At 41.3% G+C, this 12,565-nt stretch overlaps 1 protein-coding gene across 1 annotated transcript; it reads left to right on the top strand.

Moving 5' to 3' along the window:
- The first annotated feature begins 250 nt into the window (after positions 1–250).
- Positions 251–6,258, top strand: IGFBP1 (insulin like growth factor binding protein 1). Its single transcript, XM_066544828.1, has 4 exons — positions 251–641; positions 2,285–2,463; positions 4,066–4,191; positions 5,338–6,258. The coding sequence occupies exons 1-4, from the start codon at positions 251–253 to the stop codon at positions 5,467–5,469; spliced, it is 828 nt and encodes a 275-aa protein (XP_066400925.1). The 3' UTR covers positions 5,470–6,258.
- The last annotated feature ends 6,307 nt before the right edge of the window (positions 6,259–12,565 follow it).

Genomic DNA, 12,565 nt, shown 5'->3' with positions numbered 1-12,565 from the left:
TGCATGTCTGGAGGAAAGAAAATAGATAAAGGAGGAAAGTGAAAGGGGGGAGGAACAGGGGCCAGGGACTTGAACGGCCAGTGAAACGACGCTTCTCTGGCCCCCCTGTTCAGATAATAATTAACTCGGGGTTAAAGACTAATACTCAGGCAAAGCACTGTATAAATGGCCCCGGCAAGCCGAATGTATGTGAGGTGCCTCCTGCTCTCCAGGCCGCCAAGCTGCCCTCCCCTGGCCCCTGCCCGGCGGCATGAGTGGCCCGCAGTGCGCGCTGTGCCGCGGCTGGCTCCCGGCGCTGCTGCTCCAGGCGCTGCTGCTGCTGCCGGCGCTGCCGGCCGCCCGCCTCGCCCGCGGCGCGCAGCCCGTGCTCTGCGCCCCCTGCACCCCGGAGAGGCTCGCTCTGTGTCCGCCCGTCCCGCCCGACTGCCCGGAGGCTGCCCGGCAGCCGGGCTGCGGCTGCTGTCAGATCTGCGCCCTCGGGCCGGGGCAGCCCTGTGGGGTCTACACCGCCCGCTGCCGCCTGGGACTCCGCTGCCACATCCCCGCAGGGGAGTCCCGGCCGCTCTCCGCCCTCATCCAGGGGCACGGGACGTGCTTGCCCGCCAGCGAGATCGGAGAGATGCGTACAGAAGAGCCGGCAGGTACCGCGCCATCGCGTCCCCGCTCCGCGCGCCTCACGGCCCCGGTCGGGAGCTGCGCGCCGGGCGCTGCGGCACAGCCCTCGCCGAGGGCGGCCGGAGGAATTGGCAGGCTATGGGAGCCAGAAGCTGGGAACAATGAGCGAAGTTAGGGAGGTGTCTGAAATATAGTGAGGTTGGAATGCACTTTCCAGGGAAACGTGCTCTGACCTGTTCGAGCTGAGATGCATCCTGGTGCCGGACCTAAGACGTTCACAACAAGCTAGTACACTACAATCTGAAAGCATGAAAACCCTCAAGCATAATGATGGAACAATGCAGAATAACTACAATAAAATATCTGGGAGGCTGCAGACAATTTTTCTTTAGTAGCAGACAGTAGCTGGAGTAGGACAAATGTTTTATAGGCTTTGGTTATGTCCATCTCTAAAAGTCATGATAAGAATGAAAAGGCTTTGTGCCTGGGAATAAAATGTACCTGGAGCAATGGAGTGCTAGCCAAATTATCTTGAGGCAAAAAGGCATCTCAAGCATCTTAGACTATATGATGGGCAGGAATTTCTTCAGTGTTATTTTAGTATTTTTCAATTTAATATTATTATTATAATAATGATGATGATTGTTATTATTTTCATCATCACTACAGCTATGTCTATGAAGTGGTTATTAAGGTAACTCGGTAGCATTACAAAAATAATCATCATTGACTCAAAATAACAATAGCCATTAGTAGAAGTGGAGTTTCTCTTGTAGTTGAGGGGGTGGGGAAGGCAGAGAACAGTGATCAAATTGAGTATTTAAGCTACCTGCATTATATTTGATTTGATTTTTCCAGAGTTTGTTAGCTTCATTCCTTCCTTACTTTCTTTCTTCCTTTTTTTGCCTCCTTAATTTCTCACCTTCATTTTTTCTTGAACATTTTCAATCCATTGCCTGTTTACAGCCTTGATCCAGCAAGTAATTTAGATACGTAAAAATTTTATCCTATGATGAATCACCTGCAATTGCAAAGATCTTCCTTGCTTTCAGTGGAAGAGTTCACACATGCTGATTTAGGCACTGGTATGAAGGCCATGATTAGGCAGAAACAAATATTTTCTGCCAGTTCTTTGCTATTTGGTCTACTGCAGATCAGCAGGAGCTACTTCTGGCCCCTGTGAATTGCTACCCCTTCTTATTTATGAGGCAAGAGCAAAGTACAGGATACCATGGGATGAGGTCTTGACCATTTCCTTTCATGAATAAAACCAGAAGTACATCACGCTGACAAAAATCTAAATTCATTACAAGTTTAACATCAATCTTTTCTCATTTAGCCAAGTTTCTGCAACCCACTGTACTCGAGAAGGTTTTTTTCACTTTTAACAGATGGGCTGCAACTTCATCTTTGGGATTCAAGTAGTTTTGAAGGATCATAAAATAACCAACATTAGAGAATAACTGCTGAGCCCTTCTATAAATTTATTATCAAAGTATAATTTGCCATGCTGCACATGTAATTTATTCCTACAGGATCTACTGTAATGGATGTCTTAGATATTACTTTTTCTTTTCTTTTGGTTGATCTTTCTTTTCACCTTTTTAAACTTTGAGAAATAAGTGCCAAATTTCACTGAAGATGTTTACTTTAATATCATCACTTCCAGATTCTATAGAACCTGATGATATGCCTCTGGAAAGCACTGAAATAACACAGGATCAGCTGCTGAACTATCAGTTGATGTTTCCCATAGGCCAGGATAAATCAATTCCCTGGAATTCCATCACTGCGTATGAAAACATGAAAGCAAAGAGAGTATCTGAACTCAAGAAATGGAAAGACCAGGTGGGTTTTCTTTGTAAAACTTTCAGAGACCATTTCAGTAGAGCCTTGCTCTACTGAAATTTCTAGCAGCAACATTGAAATATCAGTATTTTGGGTAGCTGGCAAAGCAGCTTTTGGAATGTTCTCATCACATGCTTGAGGAACAGACAAAATGTCTGGAGCCATAATAACATGTGTGCATCAGGTATGTCCTAAACAGACTTCATGCAGAGGCTGAATGTTTCACCATATTTACAATCAGATTATAACCTGCCCCTTAATTTACAAGAATCTATATTAAATTATTGGACTCCTTTTTAGTTTTAGTTAAGAAAAGGCATTTTTCACTGGTCCAACATACAGCAAAATAAAAGGGAGTCCTTCTATGAAGTTATTGATGAAACATCAATGCAAAACTCTGTGATTCGCTCTGATCACAAGGAAACACTATTAAGTGTATTCATGTAGAAAGAAAAAAACCTCAACAATTTAAGTGGGGCTCGACACTGCAAAATCTACTGGGTAATGAGAATGGACGGCCTTTGCAAGCAGGTTTGTGTTCCGCTTGAGGGCACCAGAGAACCACAGTTAGACACGTCCCAGGCGGCAGCCGCACCCCTGCATTTTGGAGCTGGGTTAGTTGGGCAGCACAGAAGCTTTGGTTCGTAATGGTCACTGACAAAATGGAAAAGAAAAAGAAAACATATACTAATCACCACCCTACCTTAGGAAGCCTCATTCCATATCCAGAACGGGACTTAATCATTGATTTAGTTTGAATATGTACATGTACTGTTAGCTGCAATTCTGATGTTTTGGGCTTTTGCTTTTCTCACCCTGAGCCACAGATAAACCCACAGACTGGAAGATGACAGCTTATATGAGGGGCTAACATGGGAGGTTTTGCAAAAGCAGAGTTTATGCTTTCACTCAGAAGTAGAAATATTTATTCAGTTACTTTTCCTTTCTTGTACTGATTCAAATGTGTTAGGTACTATTGATGTACAGAAATTGTGACTTTGAAAAAGAGAGCCAGCAAATTGTGAAAACAGTGAATATTGCAAACAGTTCTTCATTCCCAGTTCCAAGAACTTTGGGGTTTGGTCCCAGAGCTATAGAATGGCTCCGTGTTGCTTTGGCAATGGGTCTGTCCTGTTCAAAAGATAAAAAACATTCAGATATTTGTTCTTGCACCATCTCTGTATGTCTTGTACCTATTTTCCATATATCAACACAGCACAAGCCATGGCAACCTGGAAAACATGACCAATCTCATGTACCAGTCTTCTAACTTCCACCTCTCTGTAAGAGGAGAGATTGTATCCTCTAAGCAGTAATGTGTTTACTTAGTACAGGGTGAATTTTCTTGAGTGGCAATTTAAGGACTAAAATCTCCATGTTTATAGAACAGAAAAAACCTCAAAGAATAAAAACAAAGGTCTGAATGCAACACCAGAGTTTTCTGTGCTTCTACTGATAGAAGAAAAACTACATGCAAAACAGTCCGGTGTAGACTTTATGCCTAATAAGTATTTTCAGCTTTTTACTGTCTATATTCTGATCACCTTTTATGTAGCTGATTTACTTGTGATTTTGGTATTCACTACCCTGGTATACTTGCAGAGTCCTTGTCAGAAGGAGCTTTACAGAGCCCTGTATAAATTGGTGAAGGCTCAGAGAAGCAGAGGGGAGATTTACAAATTTTACTTGCCCAACTGCAACAAGAATGGATTTTACCACAGCAAACAGGTGTGTGCCTTTTCCCCCCTCTCTGCTCACAGCAGTGCTGCGACTAGCCTGATATAGCCAACCCTTTCACAGCCCTCTGCTCCCAAACTCACAAGTTTGCAGCAGGTTGTGAAAACAGGGATACTTAGAGCAGATGGTGTGTCCTTCTCTTCAAGGTGAGCTGCATGCTGGTGGCTGCCAGCAATAGAGGCAAAAGTATTTTCCCTTCACAAAACAGGTGTACTCAGAGCCTTTTCCAAAATATTTTAACCCTATCTGCTCCCATGTACCCGATTTGTTAGCATTCATTCAGTTGACATTAATTCATAAGATCTGCCATACTACCTGCCAAAACCCATTGAATATATAATAGTCACTATGTAAAAAGAGGTTGGCTCTCAGCTCACAGGCAGCAGAAAACCTACATAGGCAGTGGAAAAAAAAAAACTCTTTAGAGAAAAATTAACCTTCTGAAAGCCTAACAAAAATACTGATTTGTGCCTGTGGATTAGGTTATTTGCTCATTTCCATTATACCCTCAAAAAATCTTTTGCAAGTTACAGTGAGAGTAATCTGCAAAACTAACTAAAGCTCCAAACCTCAAGCCACACCCTGTAACCACAGGTCATGCACACAAATTTAGTATGTCTGCATAATTCTGTGTCACCAAGACTCCTTGGTTTTGGGCATAGCATCACAGTGTGACTCACGAACACTGTGACCTGGGATCTAATCAAGCACAAACATAAACCAGTTTAAGCCCCTCCTCAAGAAAAAAACCCAAAACATATCACCTTTTTTGTCGCCTTGTGTGAAGAGACAGAAAATTCAATCACTGCTCTCACCCTATAAGATTGTATATTCTGCCATCCTTCCATTTCTCACACTGGTGCTGGGAGATACTGCTTTTTTCTACTGCTGTTCACCAAGGGCTGGACAGTTTTAAATCTGAAGTTGCTGTTGTGATAGCTGAGCTTAGGTCTTGGTTCCCTAACCGAGTGTGTTGTTTAGAGGCTCTGCAGACCACTGCATTCAAAACAAGACTATGCATGGCAGGTTCCCCATCTTCTGATCCTAATTGTGTCCAACACCTCTACTGGCAGTACCTCACAGGTAATCTTACAGTTACTTATTGTGTTTGGGTTTTTTTTGCTAATACTATTCTAGTGTGAAACTTTGCTGAATGGAGAGTCTGCTGAATGCTGGTGTGTCTATCCAGAAAATGGCAGAAGAATTCCCAGATCTCCAGCAATTAGAGGAGACCCAGAATGCCAACAGTATCTCAGCTCACAAGAATAAAACTAAACCCCAAGGTTTTTCACACCAAGTTTTCTGTGGGGCCTGTTATAGTCAGGAACCATTCCAGTCAGGAGCCATTTCACTAAGGTAGTCTTGTGCACCTGATTTTGAGTATATGAGTAACCCCATAAAGTAACATTTTTACTGCACTGAGATTGCCTACATGTTTAAGTGACAAATGTGAGCTACTGCAAGATCAACTCCTATAATCTTGTATATTTGGTTTGTATAATATTATATATACTCTCATATGTAAAGCTGATGAATTATTTATTTCACACTGCATGTATTTTTGTCTCTATGTGTTGTTACTAATTTATATTCTCAAACACTTCATAACTTTATATTTAAATACTTAATATTATTGTGCTTAAATATATGCATCATGTTGGAGGAATGCTGCAACTTAAGTATTCAAATGGCATAGCTATTGGAAAAAATGGCTTGTAAACTTGCATTTTTGTACTACATATTTATAGATGTAAAACTGAATTTTTAAAACTAGATTTCAGTAGAAAGCATGCTTAGAAACTTATTTAAAACTTGTTTTGTGAACATATTATGTTACTTTTGCACCTCTGTTTCAATGCCAGTCTGTTTCTTAAAAAAGAAATATTATATACCGAAGCTCCTGATGGGACAGTATTTGTATAGTTTTTAAATATATGCACTGGATAAATGGCAAAACACAATATGATATTCTGCACCACCTTTGACGATGTAAGTCGTTCACAATGTTGACAATATTATTTAAAATGAGCTTGAGCTATTAAAAGTCTTCTGCTCTGCCCTTGTCTCTTGTTTTCTGCTTGTTTCCCTTCAACAGTCTGACCTCAGCAGGAAAACAGGCAAAAGTCTTGCAAATCTGCCTCCTGCATGCCATGCTCCTTTTACATTCAATGAGTTTCCTTCTTTTGGTCTCCTTTCCCCATTGCCCTAGTCCTTTCCTCTCCAGTCCCAGCTGTGCCATGCAAGCCTCTGTCTTGGTTAAAACAGCTGCCTCCAAGGGAAGTTATTAAAAGATTTTCTGGAGAGGAAATTTGGATGCCTTTCTCCACTCAAATGCCCAAGGCAGCAGTATTAGTACATTTACAAGATAACATCAAGAATAGAAAGAGCCATTTCCTGCACATAAAGTCAGAAGTTATAAAAAGGAGGCTGGGAAAAAAACAGTCTCACACTTTTTTCTGAAAGCAGAGAAGAGGGTGCTCCTGGCTTGGGATACAGTCCATTTCCCTCCCTTACATGTTCCTTTGACTTAGTGATTGCAGAGAAAAAGAGAATGCAAGTGACTTCCATTCTGGCTTCAAGCTGATTTTGTCCATGGAGAAATGGGTATGGGACTAAGCAAGTCGCACAGGTGAAAACAGTCTGCACCAGCCCTTCCTATGAAAACAGCCGGGGAGGATAGTGATAACATTTTCTAAGAGTCTGGCAGAAGTGAAAGCCTAAAATTCTCCTGCCATTTGTTGGCACAAACTGAGTTTTAAATGGGAGAGGGAAGCTGCTTGTTGAAACTGCAAAGTGAAAGTGTGATCTCTGCTCTCCCTGTCACGTTTCTGTGGCTTCATACATTGCACTTGCTGACTGTGTTGTATCTGCATGACAGTGTCTGCCAATCCAATGGGGGTCTATTAAATTGCTCTAGATTTAAAAGTTTGGATATACCACTGACCTCCTTTGTGAAGTCTTTTGAGATCTTCCCAAGGAAAGCACTGCAAAAAAGCAGTCGATGGTATTGGTATTGTAACTAATGTCTAACATCCCTGTGATGAGCTGCTGTGAAACCTGGCTAAAACTGTGTTACACCACTGCACCACATTCACTATGTCCAAATGCTTGGCAGTCTCTGTATCAAAATAATGAAGAAGCAGCAAGTTTTGGAGTCCTTTTCAGGGAGTGTACTCAGCATGGAACAATTGTCACAGCATTGCCAAGGGAAAATGGTGAAGAAAGGAGGGGAAATCATAGTCTCACAGCTACAGCACACTCTTAAGAGTACTCTGACTTCTCTTACCACTTGTGTAAAGGTTTATCTCTAAAGAGCAGAAATTGATTCTTTTTGTTGGGATTATTATACATATAGGGGAAACGTTATTAGTTTATGTAGTAATAGTCTATTTGCAGAATAGCAATCCAGTGGACACCTACTTCCAACGTTTTGCAGTGTGGAAAATTCCCTATAAGAAATTGGAGTTTTCAGTGGGGACAGGGGTTTAGGAGATACTCTTTCCTCTAATTTTTAAGTACCAGAAGCAGAAGTTACTTTGTACAACATTCAGGAATGATAGGCCAATTTCTTAGAAGTGTTTAGCCCCTTACTTCCCACTGAAAGTGCCAGGGGAGGAGTGCCTCCTTATCTGCAATCTGGCCTCCTATGACATCTTGCCAGGACTCACCAGGATAGACATGTGCTCACCTGCTGAGTAGAGCTGTTGGACTAGAACCAGACTCTTCCATATACTGGGATTAGGACTAGTACAAGGAGGCAAAGCAGGCAAATTTTATCTTCCCTATAAAAATTCTGCTGGGAGCTTAGACTACATTTACACCATAGATGACACACACCTTGCTTTGTCCTAATTTTTATGATCAGCCTCAAACATCAGGGTGAAAAATGAAAGATCTTCAGTTTTTCTCTGTTTTATTTTTTTGTTTGTGGAGCACTTTGGTTTTGTTGTTTTAGTGGTTGTTTGTTTGGTTGGTTTTGCTTTTGTTTTGTTGGAGTTCTCTTCTCTTCTCTTCTCTTCTCTTCTCTTCTCTTCTCTTCTCTTCTCTTCTCTTCTCTTCTCTTCTCTTCTCTTCTCTTCTCTTCTCTTCTCTTCTTTTTTCTTTTCCATGTGTCAGCTGGCAGTGCTGGTTTCAGTGTGTGCCTGCTGCAATGGTTCCTCCTGGGCTGGCAAGCCAAGGCTGGTGGGAATGAGTGGCCAAACAAGGAAGGTGCCACAGGATATTCACCCAGCTCGAGTGTGTAGCTGGATGTGTAAAGGAGATGTACTGATCCTTGTTATTTCAGCTCCCTCCCTTCATATTCACTTGCATTTCTCCTACTCTACCTAAAAAGAAATTAGCTGGTGGGAAGGTCTTAGATGAGCATCTGTGATGTTTGGTTCATGTCATCTGAGAACCCTACCTACCCAGTTTGCGTTTCTTCTTGCCAAAACCATCAGGTTTGCTGCAGCAGGGTTTTTTCCAGCCATGCCTCCTCCTGCCCATGGCCTACTGCCAGCTGCAAAATGTTCATAGCACAGAAATGAGGTCACTGCCTTCTTTACTTCATTTTATACCCATTGTTTCCCCTAAAGCTGTCAAAAGACAACCAAAAATCACCTAGTATTGGCCTCTGCTTATACTGAGTCAGTTCTGCTCATTGCTTTGGTGTACAGCAGAAACACATTTGTATCAGCTAGAGCTGGCAGAAAGTGAGGGGAGAGAAAGGAGTAGAGAAATGGTGGTGAAGGGTAGGCAACCCTAACACTGAAAGATCATCAGTATCTCTGTCACTTCTCTACCACAAGAACACATGCTTTGGAAAAGAAGCACTTAGGGAACAACTTCCTGCAGACCCAGTCCAAAACGCATATTCAGATATTAAGCACATGAAAATTTAGCCTTTTACTTTACAAACAAACATATTCCTTTGATCTTGCACTTGCTAATGTTAGTCTTAAACACAGAAAAAAATTAAAAGGTAAATGAAAAATGCATCATATATAGCTTTCTTTCCTCAGGGAGAAGAAAAGTGGGATGGAAAGGAATGGCCCATGGCAGAGACTTGTCACAGGATTTACTGCCTTTCTGGAAAGCATTCAGCTACCATAGCACTAGATATTACAAGGGAATGCTAAAAAATGCTAAAACAGAGCAGTTTTTTTTCTGCAAAGTCAGAAATACAGATGCATGTTCTTTATCAGCAGTTTAGCAGCACTGACTTTTCAGAATTATGTTTCTACACACATCATTGCTTTGCTATTGCAGAACAACACTGATGTCTAACCCCTGCTCAACCCATAATAATAATAATAATAATAATAATAATAATAATAATAATAATAATAATAATAATAATAATAATAATAATAATAATAATAATAATACACTAAAAATAAAATGCCTTTGAAAAAAAAATATCCAAACTACTCACTCCAAGCTAGAGTGGATGAAAAATGAAAATCATTTTTTTTTATGAAAAAATGAAAATCATCATGCTGCAAACTGAGTGGTCAAGTTCTATATGTATCTTTAGACAACACTTTTGACATTGGTCTACTTTTCCTCAGCTGTCACTCCACTGATAAACAGTCTCCCCAGGCTGCACTGAAGACGGGTCTCATGTTTTCTGTTTGCCAACACATTTCGCATTTATGGACCAATTGTTGTACATTGCATTAAGAAGTGGGCAGGTATCCAGACTTCACAGGAAAGTAGAGTATGAACATCTTAGCAAACACCTAATTGTATTTATTTGACTCTGAGGTTCAGATAGGTGGTATATATTGAGTAAGTAGCAGAGTTGGTGGGAGTGGAAGCCTTCTCTTACACCCTATATTACCTAGCCATTTTTAGGTTAAAGGTGGGAGGGAACAAAGAAGGATAGGATCTGTTGGGAATACAGCCACTATATTACCAGTTAGTACCGTTAAACCAGCAGTGAAGCAGGAGCTCAAACATACCAGCACTTGCAAAATAGCTCCGATGATAGCTCTGCCAACAAATAGCTCTCCCTCCTTTTCTCCTCCCTTGACTTATGACTGCCCCCATAGAGCAAAGTTCATGCAAGGAAGCTACTATGAGGGTACAGGGAGAGGGATAGCATCCCATGAGGAAGATGTGGGAGCAAGGGTGCTCTTGGATGTTGCAGTAAGGTTAAATATAAAATTTAGTCCATTCCAGATCATGGCTGTTTTATTTTGAAAAAGTTTCTGCTCATCTCTTCAGACACCTTCTTGGATTATCAAGTCTGAGTGGCAGCATGGGCAGCCCAGCAGAGACAAGGGTACACAAGGGAAGGCAGGGGCTGTGTTTGACTCCTTGCTGCTTCCTTACTAGCCACATTTTCCATCAGGGGGAGGGCCTGACCAACAGACACAGCTCTTCTAGCAGAGCCTTTGTGCTACAGTTCTGCTAAACTGAGTACAGCATAGGCAGTCTTCCTCTTGCTCTCAGTCTCCTCCAACATAGACATAAGCTAACAAAAAGCAGCAGTATTGTGACTATACTGTAGCTTTTAATTGCATAACCATGCAAATGGTGACAGGTGATTATTTCTCTCTCTCTCACTGAGTGCTTTGTGGTGAACGCACCAAGCTGATGTGGAAATGCTGAGGTTCTTTGGAATAGCATCTTAGTGTGAGATGTCTGTGGAGGCCTAGAGCAAATGGTGGATATAATAGTCATCATCTTTTATATTTTTTCTTTGCCTGCAGTTTCTGTTTATTGCTGCTTTGGCAGCTAAAGTATTACCATTTAGCCCCAGCAAGGGAACAGAAAAAGGAGATCAGCAACAAATTACTGGTAGTTTGGTAATAGCAGCTGTAGAAATGTATGGCAGCATCTGAAGGCAGAAGGTTGCATGCAGCACCCCTGTGATAAAACAATAATCAACTGTACAAGCTTAGTTAGGTCTTACTGAGTGCAATTTACATGATACATAGCAGACATAGGAAACAAGTTTCACCTTGAATATTCTCAATATGGCATAAGCAGGCAAAAATAGCCTCTGCTCTCCAGTTGCAAGGAGTGAGGGAAATGCATTCTCAACCTGGCTCTTGTAAGCAAGTCCTTCCACTTTTGGAAGGTATTACCACAAATGGCTATGGGAAGCGGTCCTTCTCAGTGACATTTTCTTTAGAGCTTTTCAGATTAGGCAATTTTTCTGCATGAAACCTCAGCTTTGTTCTGCAGAGATAATTTTCCTACCTTTTGCTCCATCCCCACTCATGGGGAGAGCAGTGGGGTAAAATTAGCCTTGACAGAGAAAGGCTCTTAAGGAATTTGGATAGGTCAGCAGAAGTAGAAAGCCAGAATGCATACGGCAGCAGGACATGAATTCTGCAAGGATAAACTGAGATTTGCAGCATAACCCTCTGCTTTTGCTAATACCTGGTCTCCATACTTTTTTCAGCAGCAATATTCTGCCTTGAAGTAATTTGCATTTTTTAACATATTTACAGGGTAAAAGCAAAAAAAAAATTTTTTTTCAATGGGATTTTCTCTAAGGCTGGTATATATGCTTCTACTTCTGCAAAATCTGAACTGGAAGAAGTAAATAAAATGCAGAGTTTTAAGACTAAATCTTGTTCTGATGAACAGTAAATTTGTACTACTTGCCATTTTACCAGAAAATTTTCTTTTGGGCAAAAAATGTTGTAACATCTTCTCAATCAATACCTTGCATAATGTAGACAATCTCACATGCTGGAACTTGGGACACCAAACTTCTACTGATAGGCTCACAGGCCCATAGGCTCAAAGGATGTTTGAGGTTGGAAGAGTTCTCTGAAAGTGACCTGGTGCACCCCTCCCTGCTCAAGCAGGACCACCAGGGAATGGTTGCCTGGCACTGTGTCCAGATGGCTTTTGAGTATCTCCAAAGATGGAGACTCCAAGATACCCAGGTCCACTGGACATACCAAACGACCTCTCTGCTAAAGGCCTTGAACCTATTTTGCATGCTTGCAGATGAAGCCATTACTGATACTGATCACAGAAATCTTGTCCTTGGAATACTCTGATATCCTATTTGGATCTTATTTTTGGATCTCTTAGAAAAAATGAAAAAAAAAGTGGGAGTTGGGAAAGAAAAAGGAGGCCTTTGTAATGAGGAAGCAAGCATATTCTTCTGGTAGAAATTAACAGAATTGAAGGATTTCTAAAGGCACAGCAGGACCACAGAGAAAACAGCTACATATATAAACATTTCATTTTGGATACTAATATGCTTTCATCTCCAGGAAATTTGCTCAGTACTTTTCAAACTTTAAATAAAATTCCTATTGCTAATATGTGAAATCTCTGTGGAGTCATCCTTGCTTACACAGTTTTAGAGTGACTAGAGATATACAAAGATGATTTTCCAAATAGTTTGAAAAACCAC

Source organism: Molothrus aeneus, chromosome 1 (assembly GCF_037042795.1).
Source record: "Molothrus aeneus isolate 106 chromosome 1, BPBGC_Maene_1.0, whole genome shotgun sequence".
NCBI classification, from domain to species: Eukaryota; Metazoa; Chordata; class Aves; order Passeriformes; family Icteridae; genus Molothrus; species Molothrus aeneus.
This window is presented reverse-complemented; position numbering and strand designations above follow the sequence as displayed.